Here is a 15615-nt window from a genome sequence, read left to right as displayed (position 1 = left end):
CGGCAGGCAACACTCTGCAGCCATTTAATGCTAGGAACAGCATTAATTGGTTGGAGGTGGGACTACTGCCCCGCCCTCAGGAGGAAACCACATCTTAGAAAGCTGCCAGCCAAATGGATGGTCAGCACCTCTGTAGTTGCAGTAGCACCAATGAGATAGGTGGCAATTGCTAGGATTACAAGCAGTTCCACCATGCTGCTGGAACCCAGACTGACAGGCAAGTCCAGACTCTCAGAGTTGCCAAGATGGTATGTCCATTCAAGAGCAATTTGAGAGGCACAGGATTGTCTCTAATGGCTCTAAGGGGCCTGCAAAAGGAAGCTGCCCCACCCCAAACTTTGTGCGATATCAGTCCACACAGCTAAAGCTGCTGGCTTCCCTTGCTATGTAAGGGTCTCAATGAGACCAAAGATTGGCAAACTGCTCAACGACTCCCTCACCCTGTTCATGAGGGCGGCATGGTAGTACAGTGGCACAGTGGTTAGCACTGCTGTCTCATAGCTCCAGGGACCTGGATTTGATTCCCATCTTGGGTGACTGTGTGTGTGGAGTTTGCACATTCTCCCCGTGTCTGCGTGGGTTTCCTCCAGGTGCTCCCGTTTCCTCCCACGGTCCAAAGATGTGCGGGTTAGGTTGATTGGTTGCGATAAGTTGCCCCTTAGTGTCCAGGGATGCGTAGGTTAGAGGGATTAATGTGTGGGGTTACGGGGATAGGGCCTGGATGGGTTGGTGGTTGGTGCAAACTCGATGGGCCAAATGGCCTCCTTCCCTACTGTGGGGATTCTATGATTTCTATGACAGACTGGAGGGGCTGATTGTGGACAAGTCTCCAGGACCGGATGGAATGCATCCGAGGGTTCTGAAAGAAATGGCGGAGGTGATAGTGGATGCCTTGGTGGTTATTTTCCAGACGTCGCTGGATTCCGGGGAAGTGCCGGATGATTGGAAAACGGCTAATGTTACGCCGTTGTTTAAGAAGGGTGCCAGGCAAAAGGCGGGGAATTATAGGCCGGTCAGTTTAACGTCTGTGGTAGGCAAAATGTTAGAATCCGTCATTAAGGAGGAAATTGCGAGGCATCTTGAAGGGAATTGCTTGATAGAGCAGACGCAGCATGGTTTCATTAAAGGGAAGTCGTGTCTGACAAATTTACTGGAGTTCTATGAGGATGTGTCTAGGGCGGTGGATAGAGGAGAGCCGGTGGATGTGATCTTTCTAGATTTTCAGAAGGCGTTTGACAAAGTACCTCACAAGAGGTTATTGCAGAAGGTCGAGGGACATGGAGTTGGGGGTAGGGTGTTAGCGTGGATAGAGGATTGGTTGTCAAATAGGAGGCAGAGAGTGGGGGTCAACGGATGCTATTCGGATTGGCGGATGGTGACTAGTGGAGTGCCCCAGGGGTCGGTGCTGGGGCCTCAGCTTTTTACCATTTATATAGATGATCTGGAGGAGGGAACCGAGTGTAGGGTGTCGAAATTTGCTGATGACATCAAGATTGGGGGAACGGCAAAATGTGCGGAGGGTGTGGAGAGTCTGCAGAAGGATCTAGATAGGCTGGGCGAATGGGCCAGGAAATGGCAAATGGAATTTAATGTTGGCAAGTGTGAGGTGGTCCACTTTGGTAGGAAGAATGGTAGGAAGGACTATTACTTACGGGGCGAAAAACTGCAGCAGGCGAAGGTGCAGAGGGACCTCGGGGTCCTTGTGCATGAGTCGCAAAAACCCAGCTTGCAGGTGCAGCAGGTGGTCAGGAAGGCGAATGGGATGCTGGCCTTCATAGCGAGGGGGATTGAATATAAAAGTAGGGAGGTCTTGCTGCAGCTGTATAGGGCATTGGTGAGGCCGCAGCTGGAGTACTGTGTGCAGTTTTGGGCGCCGCACCTGCGCAAAGATATTTTGGCCTTGGAGGGAGTGCAGAGGAGGTTTATTAGGCTGATACCGGAGTTGAGGGGGTTGAGCTATGAGGAGAGGCTGAATAAACTGGGCTTGTACTCGTTAGAGTTTAGAAGAATGAGGGGAGATCTCATTGAGACGTATAAGATGATGAATGGGATGGATAGGATAGAGGTGGAGAGGCTCTTCCCGCTCAAAAAAGACAGTAGGACTAGGGGGCACAGCCTCAAGATAAAAGGGGGGCGGTTTAGAACGGAGTTGAGGAGGAACTTCTTCACTCAAAGGGTGGTGAATCTCTGGAATTCTCTGCCCATTGAAGTGGTGGAGGCTGCCTCGCTAAATATTTTTAAGAAGCGGGTTGATGGGTTTTTGGTAAGAGAGGGGATTAAGGGTTATGGGGAGAGGGCGGGAAAGTGGAACTGAGCAGCGACAGATCAGCCATGATCTTATTGAATGGCGGGGCAGGCTCGAAGGGCTAGATGGCCTACTCCTGCTCCTATTTCTTATGTTCTTATGACAGTGCAAGCAGGGGCAGAGAGGTGGGCACTGCACCCACTGGATTTTGCGTGCCACGTGGCTTTCAAACCCACCAAAAAGAGGAGTCCATCACTATCTGTAACGTGAGTCTGAAGCGCGTTTGGGATTACTATGCTATCTTTGTGCTTGTTAAGGAGACTAATTTTATGCTGTGACTAAAATCACCAACTCCAGGACGTCAAATCAAAGGAGAAACAGCCAATTTGTCCAACAATGATTCACAACAGATAATATAATTTCTCACTTCCTACATAATACACAACTTACTTCTACCAAAGGAGAAGGTTTTGAAGGAGCTGTGTCTTTCTGTGTGAAGCTCTTCCAATACATTTGTACAACTAAACACAGACACAGTATTTTTCCATTTCTGATAATGTAACTAGTGTATAAACTGTGTGTCTGATTAACTAACTAAAAAAAAATTAACTGAAGGAAACATGCAGTGACTTGGGTAAGGCAGGTTTTTTTTTACACAAAGCTGAAAGTTTACTTTGGTTGGGGGTCACCTTGAGGACTAAGGAATACTAAAGCAAGCTGCACCATTAATAAAATGTACATCGTGGGCTGAGTTTTCATTTTGGATATGCAAAATGACAGTTGGGCCCTTTCCCAACCTCCAAAACATACAATAACTCGTGACTGACTTTGCTTGCCATTTTTATTTTTCTCACTCAGGATGTGAAGGCAGGCTGATGTGAAGGCAGGCTGGTTTGAAGGCCCGCCTTGGTCCTTGGAGACAGAAGACCAGTTCCCAACATTATTTAAACGACTCCCCAAATGTCCCATCCACCCACCCTCCATACCCTCTATGACCTCTGTGTAACTCCAGTTGAACAATGTCATCCCATGCCCCCATTTATCCTCCAAACCCGCTCACCCAATATCCATTATGTACAGCCCTTGGGAATTATTCAATAGCAATGCAATGCGGATGTTTAAAAAAAAAGAAACATGACGATCTAAACAAAACCCCAAGTCAAAAAATCTGTCATTGATACTGCAAAAACTATACTCCCATAGAAAAAGTTTAAGTCCTTAAATGTAACCAAACAGCCATGTACTCAGGAACCATATCAAAGGCAGATTATGTTATTACAATCTCTTAAAACTGTCAATTATTCCCTAGCAGCTGTGTCAACAGGCCACTTGCTAAGCTCAGGCCATTCTTAGATTTTGGGAAATTAGCATTCATAATAGCCACAGACAATCACAGTTCCAGACACTGAACACAGATGGTGTTTCATTTACATTTCAAAGCAGATTGCCTGTCAATTAACAGGACAGAACAGGTAGTTCAATTTTTTGAAACATTTAACACAACAGCAATATTTTTTGCAAAGCAAAAGATAACTTGACATTTAGATCTCAGTCCAAAACATGACAGGTGAGTTTCCCAGCAGTTTTTTTTAAAACAGTATTGAATGCATTATTGCACTTTCTCCGTTTGGCAAAAATGCTGTAATATATGTCAACACTTACACGATGCTGGTTAATTTACCTTTGCAAAACAGAACCCCATGAGCAATCATTGCCTGAAAAACACATTACAATACAGCACCAAATATTTTTAGGGGTTAACATATTTTAACTTGCTTGCAAGAAAGATCCTGACCCCTCAGCAGAAATCCCCCAACAATTAGATACTCTTCAAGGGAGCGTCTTATTTTTGTTCTTCCAAAATCTTCACCAACACATGAAAAAGTGTACAAGAGGAAGTACAATTTTCTTCTAATCCTCGCATTGGAGGTCCTTAAGAGGTGTGTGGGTGTTTTTCACTTAAACCGTGTAAAGGCAATAATACAAAAATGCCATGGCTTTTGAAAGGCATGGGAAAATTGCTTGCAAATAAAAGTTCCAATTTTGAAAGCTGATTCCCATTTCTAAGAGGATTGGAAAATCTAAAATAAACTTTTATTCATTAGACGCAAGTAGGCTTACATTAACACTGCAACGAAGTTACTGCGAAAATCTCCTAGTCACCACACTCCGCACCTGTTCGAGTACACTGACAGAGAATTTAACAAGGCCAATGCACCTAACCAGCATGTCTTTCAGGCTGTGGGAGGAAACCGGAGCACCCGGAGGAAACCCACGCAGACATGGGGAGCACGTGCAGACTCCGCACAGACAGTGACCCAAGCCAGGAATTGAACCCAGATCCCTGGCACTGTGAGGCAGCAGTGCTAACCACTGTGCCACTGTGTCACCCCAATCTAGCCCAATATGTCTCTAACATGACACAGCGCAACTCTGAATGTGTGTGAAGAAATTCAAAACGAGTAAGAGGGAAAAAAAAGACATGAGAAATACATTCTAAATCTGCCCAGATTGGCAATAGTTAAGTACAGGGAAACAATGTGAGTAACCAAGACACTCCTTTGTTGTCAAAGCCCCACCCAATTACTGTTCCTAAGGTAAGCAAGCAGAAACAATTTTATGGAGGAACGCACAAAAATAGTTAATGACTTGATGTGCCAGAACGGAGTTCTCTATAGAAGCTTTTTTTTTTAAACTGCAGTGCATTAGGAGTCAGCACACTTACTGCCAACTAAGTCATCTAATTCTCTGCACGATTGAGTATAGAGGAAGTAGTTTACGTCAAGTGTTTTCTTATTGTAACAAGCATGCAGAGACAGGAGCCTGAAATTTTAGACTCATGGACTGGAACTTCTCTGGGATCCTGCCGATCCCACTCCACAGGCGATTTTACAGTCAGGGTGGGGAGAATGCACTGGGACACGTAAGGGCCATATCCCAGCCAGCCTTGATTTTCAGGCTGGAGGGTGTGGGAAACCTCAGCACGGGAGTAAATAAAGTTCAGATAAGAACATAAGAACATAAGAACATAAGAAATAGGAGCAGGAGTAGGCCATCTAGCCCTTCGAGCCTGCCCCGCCATTCAATAAGATCATGGCTGATCTGTCGTGGCTCAGTTCCACTTTCCCGCCCTCTCCCCATAACCCTTAATCCCCTCTCTTATCAAGAACCCATCAACCTGCTTCTTAAAAATATTTAGCGAGGCAGCCTCCACCACTTCAACGGGCAGAGAATGAAGGTGATGTTTTATTGTATTCATTCGTGGGACATGGGCGTCACTGGCTGGCCAGCATTTATTGCCCATCCCTACTTGCCCTTGGAGGGCAGTTGAGAGCGAACCACATTGTTGTAGCTCTGGAGTCACACGTAGTCCAGGCCAGGTAAAGATGGTAGATTTCATTCCCTAAAGGACATTAGTGAACCAAATGGATTTTCCAACAACCCACAATGATTTAATGGTCATCAGTAGATTCTTATTTCCAAGTTATTTTTATTGAATCCAAATTCCCCACCAACTGCTGTTGCGGGATTCGAACCGGGGTCCCCAGAGTATTAGCTGAGTTTCTGGATTAATAGTCTAGTGACAATACCACTGTGCCTCCCAAGTGTGCAGGGTCGCTCCAACATCAGAAGCCTGAGTTTCTGGATTAATAGTCTAGTGATAATACCACTGTGCCTCCCAAGTGTGCAGGGTCGCTCCAACATCAGAAGCCCACCATCTGACTAACGTGATCTCCCCTCATAGACAGGATAGCTCTGGACCTTCCACACCTCCTACCCCCACTTACTATCCCCTGTTAACTGAATTGTTCCCCTTCACAACTCTTCCAGGCATCCTCTACTCTCCTCTTTGTAGGATCCCTGCCACTTACTTTCAAACTGGCTCCCTGCACTTCATGCCATCGCCATGTCTCTATTGGCTACTACAGCAACGTGCCTGGATGGGGTTGGGGAGATCTCGGCTAATCTGAATGGCGAGCAGTTCTCCAAGGTGGGACTTCCTTCAAAGTACGGAAGTCCTGCCTGTTGGCAATCAACGCTCATTTGAGCGTAAATGACAGAAAGACTGTTGAAGTCTGTAGGGATATGTTCCCTGCTGACTCTCCAGATAGAGTTCCTGCCATGGAAAAATTCAGGGCATTTGGTAATCTATGAGTTTTACTGCCTTGTTATACCACTTGGGAACTATTTTAAAATATTATTACTGACATGGCTATTGTCTTGATAATATTCAATATTGATTAGACCTAAATATTTTCCTTTTGAAACTGTGCTACTACTATAGTTGAAAAACAGAAATCAAACAGGCAAGCTGCAGGATATGCAAATTTATTTTGCATCTCGTTCATTGTACTGGATTGAATAAACACTTTTTTGTACATTAAAGCGTAATACATTCTTGGCTGCGCAATGCACATTTAGTTGCGCTACATCCTAAAACAGCAAGCATAGCAATCCCACATTACCTGATAATTATATTTGGCATTAAACACTTTGGGGCAACTCTATCTGTAATTAACCTAATATATTCTCAATGCACAAATAATGCTATGCTTCTCAGAAATTAAATAGATTTTTAATGCACCTGCATTTTGCACAAACACTAATCTGTTAACACCCAGCCCTCTTAACATGGATAGCGTGAACAGTCCTATTTTTTACTAATATCCCAAAGGACTTTTCCATAAATGGAACAATTTTAAACTGCAGCTCATGGCAAAACTGATTGTTTACTGATACAGAGTAGCACTGTGGGAGTAGCTTTTGGCTTGGTAAACCATGTGTTACAGGAAAACTAGTGGATTAAAGCAAAACACAGACTCTTAACAACCAACGATGTTTAAACTGCAGCCTGCAACTCAACAGCCTGCTCTCCAATCAACTGCCATTATTATAATATACTTTCTACTTTTCCTTAATTTAGAAATTCTCAAGATAGGAGTGTCACAAGCAAGATTGGAATTCGTTACTCATCTCGAGTTGCCCTCAAGAAGGTGATGATAAGTCAACTTCCTGTAACATTGTACACCGTGTGGAAAATGCACTCCCACAGCCCTGCAAGGGTTTGACCTGGTGATGATGTAGCAACATATTTCCACTCACTGGGAACTCAAAGCTTGGGTATTAAGTACAAGGTAGTCACTAACATAAGAAACATAATTACTCAAGAGTGGTCAGAAGGTAGTTGTGTTGAATAGCATAGATGCACTAAATAGAATGCGCATGAGGGATTGTACGTTATGTCTTGTGCCCATAATATCTTTGTCAAATCTCTCCTATTTCCCACCTGTCCTTGACCTATTTTGTTCTACCCCATCTTAAACAGTGTGAAACCCCTTACATTTCTCCCTCTCTTTAGTTCTGAAGAGTCATACAGACTCAAAACTTTGGGAGGGATATTCTATGCCCCCTGCAACATGCTTTGCAGCAGCAGACTGCCACTGGCTGGAGATGGGATCTTCTGATCTCACCAATGTCAACGGGGTTGCCCAGCAGCAGGACCAGAAGATCCTGCTGGTGAGAACAACCAGCCATTAACTTTGTAACCTCTCCACAGATGCTATCAGACCTCATAGGATCACAGAAACCCTACAGTGCAGAAAGAGGCCATCTGGCCCCCCATCGAGTCTGCATCGACCACAATCCCACCCAGGCCCTACCTCCATATCCCTACACATTTACCCGCTAATCTCTCTAACATACACATCTCAGGACACTAAAGGAGCAATTTTTGTTTTGAGCATGGCCAATCAACTTAACCCGCGCACCTTTGGACTGTGGGAAGAAACCGGAGCACCCGGAGGAAATCCACACAGACGTGGGGAGAATGTGCAAGCTCCACACAAACAATGACCTAAGCTGGGAATCGAACCCAGGTCTCTGGAGCTGTGAAGCAGCAGTGCTAACCACTGTGCAACCGTGCCATCCTACTGAGTCTTCCAGCATTTCCTGACATTAGTTTAGGAAGTTCGTTGGAAAAGTATCACATCTTATATAAACACCGAGAGGAAATTGTTTCAGCTTAGATGTAAGTTTTCATTGACAAATATCCAGAATTCTTTTGGGGCAACCTTAAACTCTCAGGCCTATTGCTATTCGTTCTCACACTCACACTCAGACATCAGTAGCATTGTGAATCAACCAATCGCTCTGAAACACTGGCTGGGATTTTATTGCCACAGCATGTTTTTGTTTTTGATAAGCGAGGCGATTAAGGGTTATGGGGAGAGGGCGGGAATGTGGAACTGAGCCACGACAGATCAGCCATGATCTTATTGAATGGCGGGGCAGGCTCGAAGGGCTAGATGGCCTACTCCTGCTCCTATTTCTTATGTTCTTATGTTCTTAACATCACATTTTCCAGTACTTGCACCTTCATAATCCAGTGCAAAATCTAACTTTAAAACTAAATCTTTTTCCAGTCTCAAGTGTGTAAAATGCCAAACAAGGGACTGATGACCCCTACAGAAACATCTCAAAGGATTCTGCACTTACTCCAGTCCAGGGACGTCCAGAAGATTTGTCAGCCCTGTCCAGTTAATTTCAAGTATCTGGTGATTAAAAACAGGGAGAATTATTCTCAGCACATAACTTTCAAAAAGCAGCAAAGGGTTGTGAAGTTGATTGAAAATAAAAACATTGAATGCCAGTAGTTAACTGTGTATCACGGCAAGCAAGGAATTCCTGCCTTTGTTCTTAACATGCTTATTTGAAAAGTTGAGAGATTAATGTTCTCCCAAGAATATAAAACTTTAATTTTGCAGAAATATTCCATATCGTAGAACCCTACAGTGCAGAAAGAGACCCTTCGGCCCATCGAGTCTGTACCAAACACAATCCCACCCAGGCCCTACTCCCATATCCCTACATAGTATACCCACTAATCCCTCTAACCTACACATCCCTGGATACAAAGGGGCAATTTCTTAGCATGACCAATCAACCTAACCCGCACATCTTTGGACTGTGGGAGGAAACCGGAGTACCTGGAGGAAACCCATGCAGACATGAGGAGAATGTGCAAACTCCACACAGACAGTGACCCGAGCCAGGAATCAAACCCAGGACCCTGGAGCTGTGAAGCAGCAGTGCTAACCACTGTGCTACCGTGCCACCCTGTCAGACCTGAGCTATTTATAATCATCAACCAAATCCAAAAAGATTAAAAACTACACGTGTTGTGCCATAAAAGCATAGAATGTACGAGTCTGGCTTTACTATTTTGAATGTTTTAATCATCATACTGCGTGTATACATAAGATTACCAACTATGATGTTATCACCACAAGTTTATCAAGTGAAACAGTTCATTGCTGGAAAATAAAAGTTGACTTGCTAAAATATAGTTTAAACAAGACTGAAGGCTATTGAAGTAACATTTCCAAAAACACTTCAAGGGTTACATTTTAAAACTCCATTTCAAATGTTTTTAAACACAGGAATTGAAGATCTTCAATAAATTTTAACTCTTACAAGTTTTTTTCTTGAGGAATTTATATTAATATGAAGACCAGATTGTTTAAGTGTGACGCTGGTAAAATAAAGGGGTAAAATAATCCCACATGGGTTAAGTTCGTCCCACAACCAGGTCTTTGTTGCTGATGTAATTTTCGCTGGTGTAGGGGAAAAGTTTAAAGGAATATTGGGGGAGGGGGTTTCTTCACAAAGACAGTGGTGGGAGTGTAGAATGGGCTGCCAGGTGAAGTGATAAATGCGGGCTCACTTTTATCACTTAAGAAATACTTGGACAGGTACATGGATGAGAGGGGTGTGGAGGGATGTGGTCCAGGTGCAGGTCAGTGGGACGAGGCAGAAAAATGGTTCGGCACAGCCAAGAAGGGCCAAAAGGCCTGTTTCTGTGCTATTATGTTCTATGGTTCTATGGCATTCTTCACAATCTTGCAGAGCAGACCTAACCAGCAATGAGAGGATAGCTGCTAGGATTTCATGTATTTTCCATCTAAATACAAAAGGCTTGGTATTGCTCCTGTATCACAATGTGAAATTATTTTACTGTGCTTAAACCAATCACAGCTTCCTGAGGATTAGTAATGGTCGCAATTCTCCCGAATGAAATCTAAGTGCTGCCTCCGACAGGAAAATCGGTGCACTTCCCACTGGCAGCTCTACTGAGGTGGATTCAACAACATTAAAACAGAAAAGAATGCCCCCATTGTGAATCACACCGCACCGATCGCGCCAGATGCACGAGGCTCCCGAATCAGTGACCAGCTGACATTTACAAACACATCCTGCTTTTCCTTCTTGCAGGAGAACTGAAGGAAGAGTAACACAGTCTCATACTACTGCAGGACGCAATTCATGTTGGATTATTTATGAGACAAATCTTTTCATGTTATAACTGTGGATTTATCTCTGACAGTCTCTACTGCAGCAAAAACCCAGAATAAAAATCATTGAAGCCTGCAACAAATTGCTCTCCGAATATTTAGCGCATCACAAAACTAATCAGATCTTCCACACAATGTCCATTTAAAATATGTGAAATAATTGATTCAAACCTGTTGTTTTCCCCATGACAAATGCATCTCAATGTTTCTACCTTTCACACATACCCATGGTAATTGAATGAAGCGCAGTTCTGAAAGCGTAACGAGTGCAGGAGCATCAAAATGGCACAGTACACTAGGGTTTTGAGTTTGTATACAGTACGGGTGTCATGGTGGCACAGTGGTTAGCACTGCTGCCTCACAGTGTCAGGGACCCAGGTTTGATTCCCGGCTTGGGTCACTGTTCATGTGGAGTTTGCATATTCTCCCTGTGGCAGGGTGGATTTCCTCCGGGTGTTCCAGTCTCCTCCTACAGTCCAAAGATGCACTGGTTAAGGTGCACTGGCCATGCTAAATTCTCCCTCAGTGTACCCAAACAGGTGCTGGAATATGGCGACTAGGGAATTTTCACAGTAGCTTCATTGCAGTGTTAATGTAAGCCTAGTTGTAACTTATAAATAAATTTTAACTTTTAATAAAGCAGAGAGATATAGATTAGTACACACAAAGCCTCGAGTTTCCAATCTCATCTAATCATTTGAAAACAATCACTCCACACAGAGAGGGACAGTTAGCCTAATACCAGCACTTGCATATCTCCCAATGACACAGTGATGCTAAAAACGATAAGGAAACTATCATTAAAAAAATTGCATTCTTGCATAGCACATAATGGGGTGGAACATTAGGGCTGCACGGTAGCACAGTGGTTAGCATTGTTGCCTCACAGAGCCAGGGACCCGGGTTCAATTCCTGGCTTGGGTCACTGTCTGTGTGGAGTTTGCACGTTCTCCTTATGTCTGCATGGGTTTCCTCCGGGTGCTCCGGTTTCCTCCCACAGTTCGAAAGACATGCTGGTTAAGTGCGTTGACCTGACCAGGCACCGGACTATGACGACTAGGGGAATTTCACAGTAACTTCATTGCAGTGTTAATGACAGCCTTACTTGTGACTAATAAATAAACTTTATAAGTAAACTTAATCATATCCTCGCAATATTGCTAGTGACAATGAATTACATTGAAATATTATGAAGAGCTCTTAAGAAGACGAACATTAATGAGGAGAAAGGAAAATCATGAAGAAAGAGTTTGGTGCTTTGATTAATAGTTTTCATATGTAGGATCTGGCACATTTGTTAAATGTGGTATATTCTTACAACTCTGAGGTCGATTTCAAATCCAAAGGAGACACTACAAAGACTTGTGAATCTTCTAAGACCAAATGAGCCAATGTTCAAATGGACAAGATTCTGCATTCTCAGCTTATATGTCATTTGCAGAATTATTTGCCTATCCTATTTAATTTACATGGTCCTTCTGAGGATTTCACTGGATGAAGTGAGGACATTGGCTCTAGATTTATAGATAATAACACAAGGAAGCAGCCATTCAGCAGCCCATCAGATGTCTGCCGGCATTCATTTTTCAGCCCTTGGCAGTAGATCATGGTACTTCTAATTGGTAGACATAGGCTGTGTGTTTCAGAAGCTTTCTGCCTCTTACACCCACACCCCCGCCCCACTCTCTGGTTGAAATCATTTCCTCATTTCTCCTCAACTCCCCTTTGCCATTTGAAAATTGGAAGCAGTAGGAGAAACAAAATAAATTGGAGTGAGTCTACAAACTGAGATGGTCTCGTCACGACATCACGCAGCATGAAGTGAGCTCGGTGGCGCAGTGAAGTAACGCACCACGATTACAAGCAACAGGTATTAATTGCTATTCCAAAAGCAAATAAAGAAACTCATTCAAAAGTATGTGTACAACTTTCAACTATATGCATATTGGGCTGATCACTTTTAAGGGGCCTCAAAGATATTGGATCTGCTGTCAGGCAATGAATCTCTAATAAAGATAAAATGTGCATATTCCAAAGTGTAGGCCACAAATGCAAGCATCAGAAATTTTCACAAATTCCAAAAAATCTTTTGGGCCAACTGAAAACACAAGCTTTGAGCTGTTAAGTGAATAAGCAACACACCTGATTCACTAATGTCCTTTAGGGAAGGAAATCTGTCATCCTTACCTGGTCTGGCCTACATGTGACCCAAATTCACAGCAATGTGGTTGACTCTTAAATGTTCCAAAGAATGGGTAATAAATGCCAGCCCAGCCAGCGACACCCACATCCCATGAATGAATAAAAAAAATCATGGCAGAAGCAAAATCCCAGAGGTTGTTCTTAGTGCTATCTGTTGACAAAATAAACTACAAAAGGGTCATGAATGAAGCCCAGTCCATCACACAAACTAGCTTCCCATCCATTGACTCTGACTACACTTCCCACTGCTTTAGAAAAGCAGCTAGCATAATAAAGGACTCCATGCACCCCGACATACTCTCTTCTACCTTCTTCCGTCAGGAAAAGAATACAAAAGTCTGAGCTAGAAGTACCAACCAACTCAAGAACAGTTTCTTCTCTGCTACCAGCAGACTTTTGAATGGATCTACCTCACATTATGTTGATCTTTCTCTCCACCCAGCTATGACTGTAATACTACATTCTGCGCTCTCTCCTTTCTTTCTCTATGTATGGTGTGCTTTGTCTGTACAGCGCACAAGAAACAATACTTTTCATTGTATACTAATAGATGTGACAATAAATAAAATCAAAAATTGGTTGCCCTATCCATTGCAGGAATCGACATCTTTACAGGATAAAATATGATCAGCATTCCATTACACAATTCTCTTTTACATGATGTGGAGATGCTGGAGTTGGATTGGAATAAGCACAATAAGAAGTCTCACAACGCTAGCTTATCACCTGATGAAGGATCAGTGCTCCGAAAGCTTGCGATTCCAAATAAACCTATTGGACTTCAACTTGGTCTTGTGAGACTTCTTACTTTTATGTGAGTGCACTGAAATGAAAATGGTAAGGACTGGTCAGATTGACTGCGGTTTATAAGGAATTATTTAAATAAGAAACATATTCATGAGTAAAATGAAATACAGCTCAAATTCTGTAGTAACTTCATTAGGAGTTTTAAAGTTGCCAGCAAACACCCTTTAAAGAGACGTCTGATTTATGGGCTATCAAAGGCATGTCTATAATTGTGACAAGGGCCCAGATGTGTGTGGTAACAGTGATAAAATTATCAGTATTTGCTATCGTTACTCCACTAAAACAGTCAGCAACGTCTGGAGTCTGCATTTGCCTGGATAATTAGGAAATCCAGAAGTTATCAGTGATTATGCTTCCTCAGAGGGCATGTTATTGAAACATCCGCTGACTGCAATCAATGGAATTCACAAAAATGTCCATACCGACACTGTAATTCCAGCTGCAAAAAAACCTTGAAAATATTCATATCGTGGGATGTAGCGTAGCTCAGTTCTTCAAATGATAAACTAACTTCATAATCACTGCCAAGTACCCTCACTGGTCCTGAAAAATTAATTTTGTATTTGTGGGATATCAAATTTCTCCATAATGAAAAACATCCTCATGTTTTCTTTCTTAATCTAGTCATAATCATTTGTTTTGTTATCTGAAATTTTAAATTAAAAATGAATGATATTATTACAGAGGATATGTGGCATAGAAGCACGCCATTCAGCCCAACCAATCCATATATGGTGGAAGGACATGAAATGTTTAACTTCCTAGTTTACGTTATACTTAAACATATTAGCCGTCTACCTGCTTCCCAACATCACTGCTGCTGCACAGCAAGGCAACCTCTTGACGTGACACCAGATTTAAACTGCCATGGGAAAGGGGGAAAACAGACACACACACAGATTGCGAGATATTTGTGGATGGCTTGATTTGAAGGCTGCAGAGAGCACCTGTGTATCACCACTGACCATAAAGTCTGGGCCAATGTGTGAAGACATGATTGGAGAAAGTAAAGAACCTTTTCTCAGTTGCCCTGTCCAAAATCAGCTTGAGGGCACAATCTTACACACTGCTGCAGGTTTAAAATCTGATGCAGAGATGTCGGCGTTGGACTGGGGTAAGCACAGTAAGAAGTCTCACAACTCCAAGTTAAAGTCCAACAGGTTTATTTGGTAGCACAAGCTTTTGAAGTGTCATTCCTTCTTCAGATTAGCACTGCTGCCTCACAGCGTCAGGGACTCTAGGTTCGATTCCTGGCTTGGGTCACTGTGTGGAGTTTGCACGTTCTCCCCGTGTCTGTGTGGATTTCCTCCAAACTCTGAAAGACGTGCTGGTTAGGTGCATTGGCCTGAGCTGGCACCAGGATGTGGCAACTAGAGAAGTTTCACAGTAAGTTCATTGCAGTGCTGATGTAAGCCTTACTTGTGACTAATAAATAAACTTACTTTAGTAGACAGCTCTCACCAGTATATGTTACAAGCATGGGCTGATTGGACATGGTCAGGACTTTGTCTGCTGCAAACAGCAGCTGGGATATGCTGTTCGATACAATCCGCTGCCCATCTTTGGGATATATACCTAGCATCAGGCTGGCATTGAAATTCATATACCATATTACATACATGTTTATGTGATAGACAGAACATTCTGTTTGGCTTGATAGCATCAACCACCTTTTCCCTACCTCCTAGCTGTGTTTGCCAGTTCCCAAGTTGCTCCTCTCATGATGGCTGCCAGAAAGAGCCAGCAGAGCTCCCATATGCTAGTTGACTCCTTTTCACTGTGCAAAATTCTGAAGTCCCATGGCTCCCATTCTAACTTTCAAACACCCTGGTAAAATTCCTCTCAGTTGGCCAAATAACTCTGTTAATAATCTTCCAGTCACAGCCATGTGTGATGCCCTCCCACCATCCTGACTGCTGTCAGAAGAATCCAGACATGGACCTGAAGATGTAAGGCTTCCTGACTCATGCTACTTTGTGCCCTTTCCTCACCTCAGAGTTTCTTCCAGAA

General features: G+C 43.2%; 1 protein-coding gene across 3 annotated transcripts in view; it reads right to left on the bottom strand.

The window, feature by feature from the left end:
* LOC145358587 (extended synaptotagmin-2-like) overlaps positions 1–15615 on the bottom strand; it is a 210131-nt gene that overhangs the window by 86838 nt on the left and 107678 nt on the right. For all 3 annotated transcript variants that reach the window (XM_080212771.1, XM_080212779.1, XM_080212788.1), the window contains exon 7: positions 8741–8796. In XM_080212771.1, coding sequence (XP_080068897.1) covers positions 8741–8796 — 56 coding nt within the window. The remainder of the gene's footprint in view (positions 1–8740; positions 8797–15615) is intronic.

The sequence above is a fragment of the Carcharhinus amblyrhynchos genome, chromosome 2 (assembly GCF_965287045.1).
Source record: "Carcharhinus amblyrhynchos chromosome 2, sCarAmb.v2.hapA, whole genome shotgun sequence".
In the NCBI taxonomy this organism is placed as follows: domain Eukaryota; kingdom Metazoa; phylum Chordata; class Chondrichthyes; order Carcharhiniformes; family Carcharhinidae; genus Carcharhinus; species Carcharhinus amblyrhynchos.
Note: the sequence above shows the minus strand (reverse complement) of the source record. Positions and strands in the feature narration are given on the sequence as shown.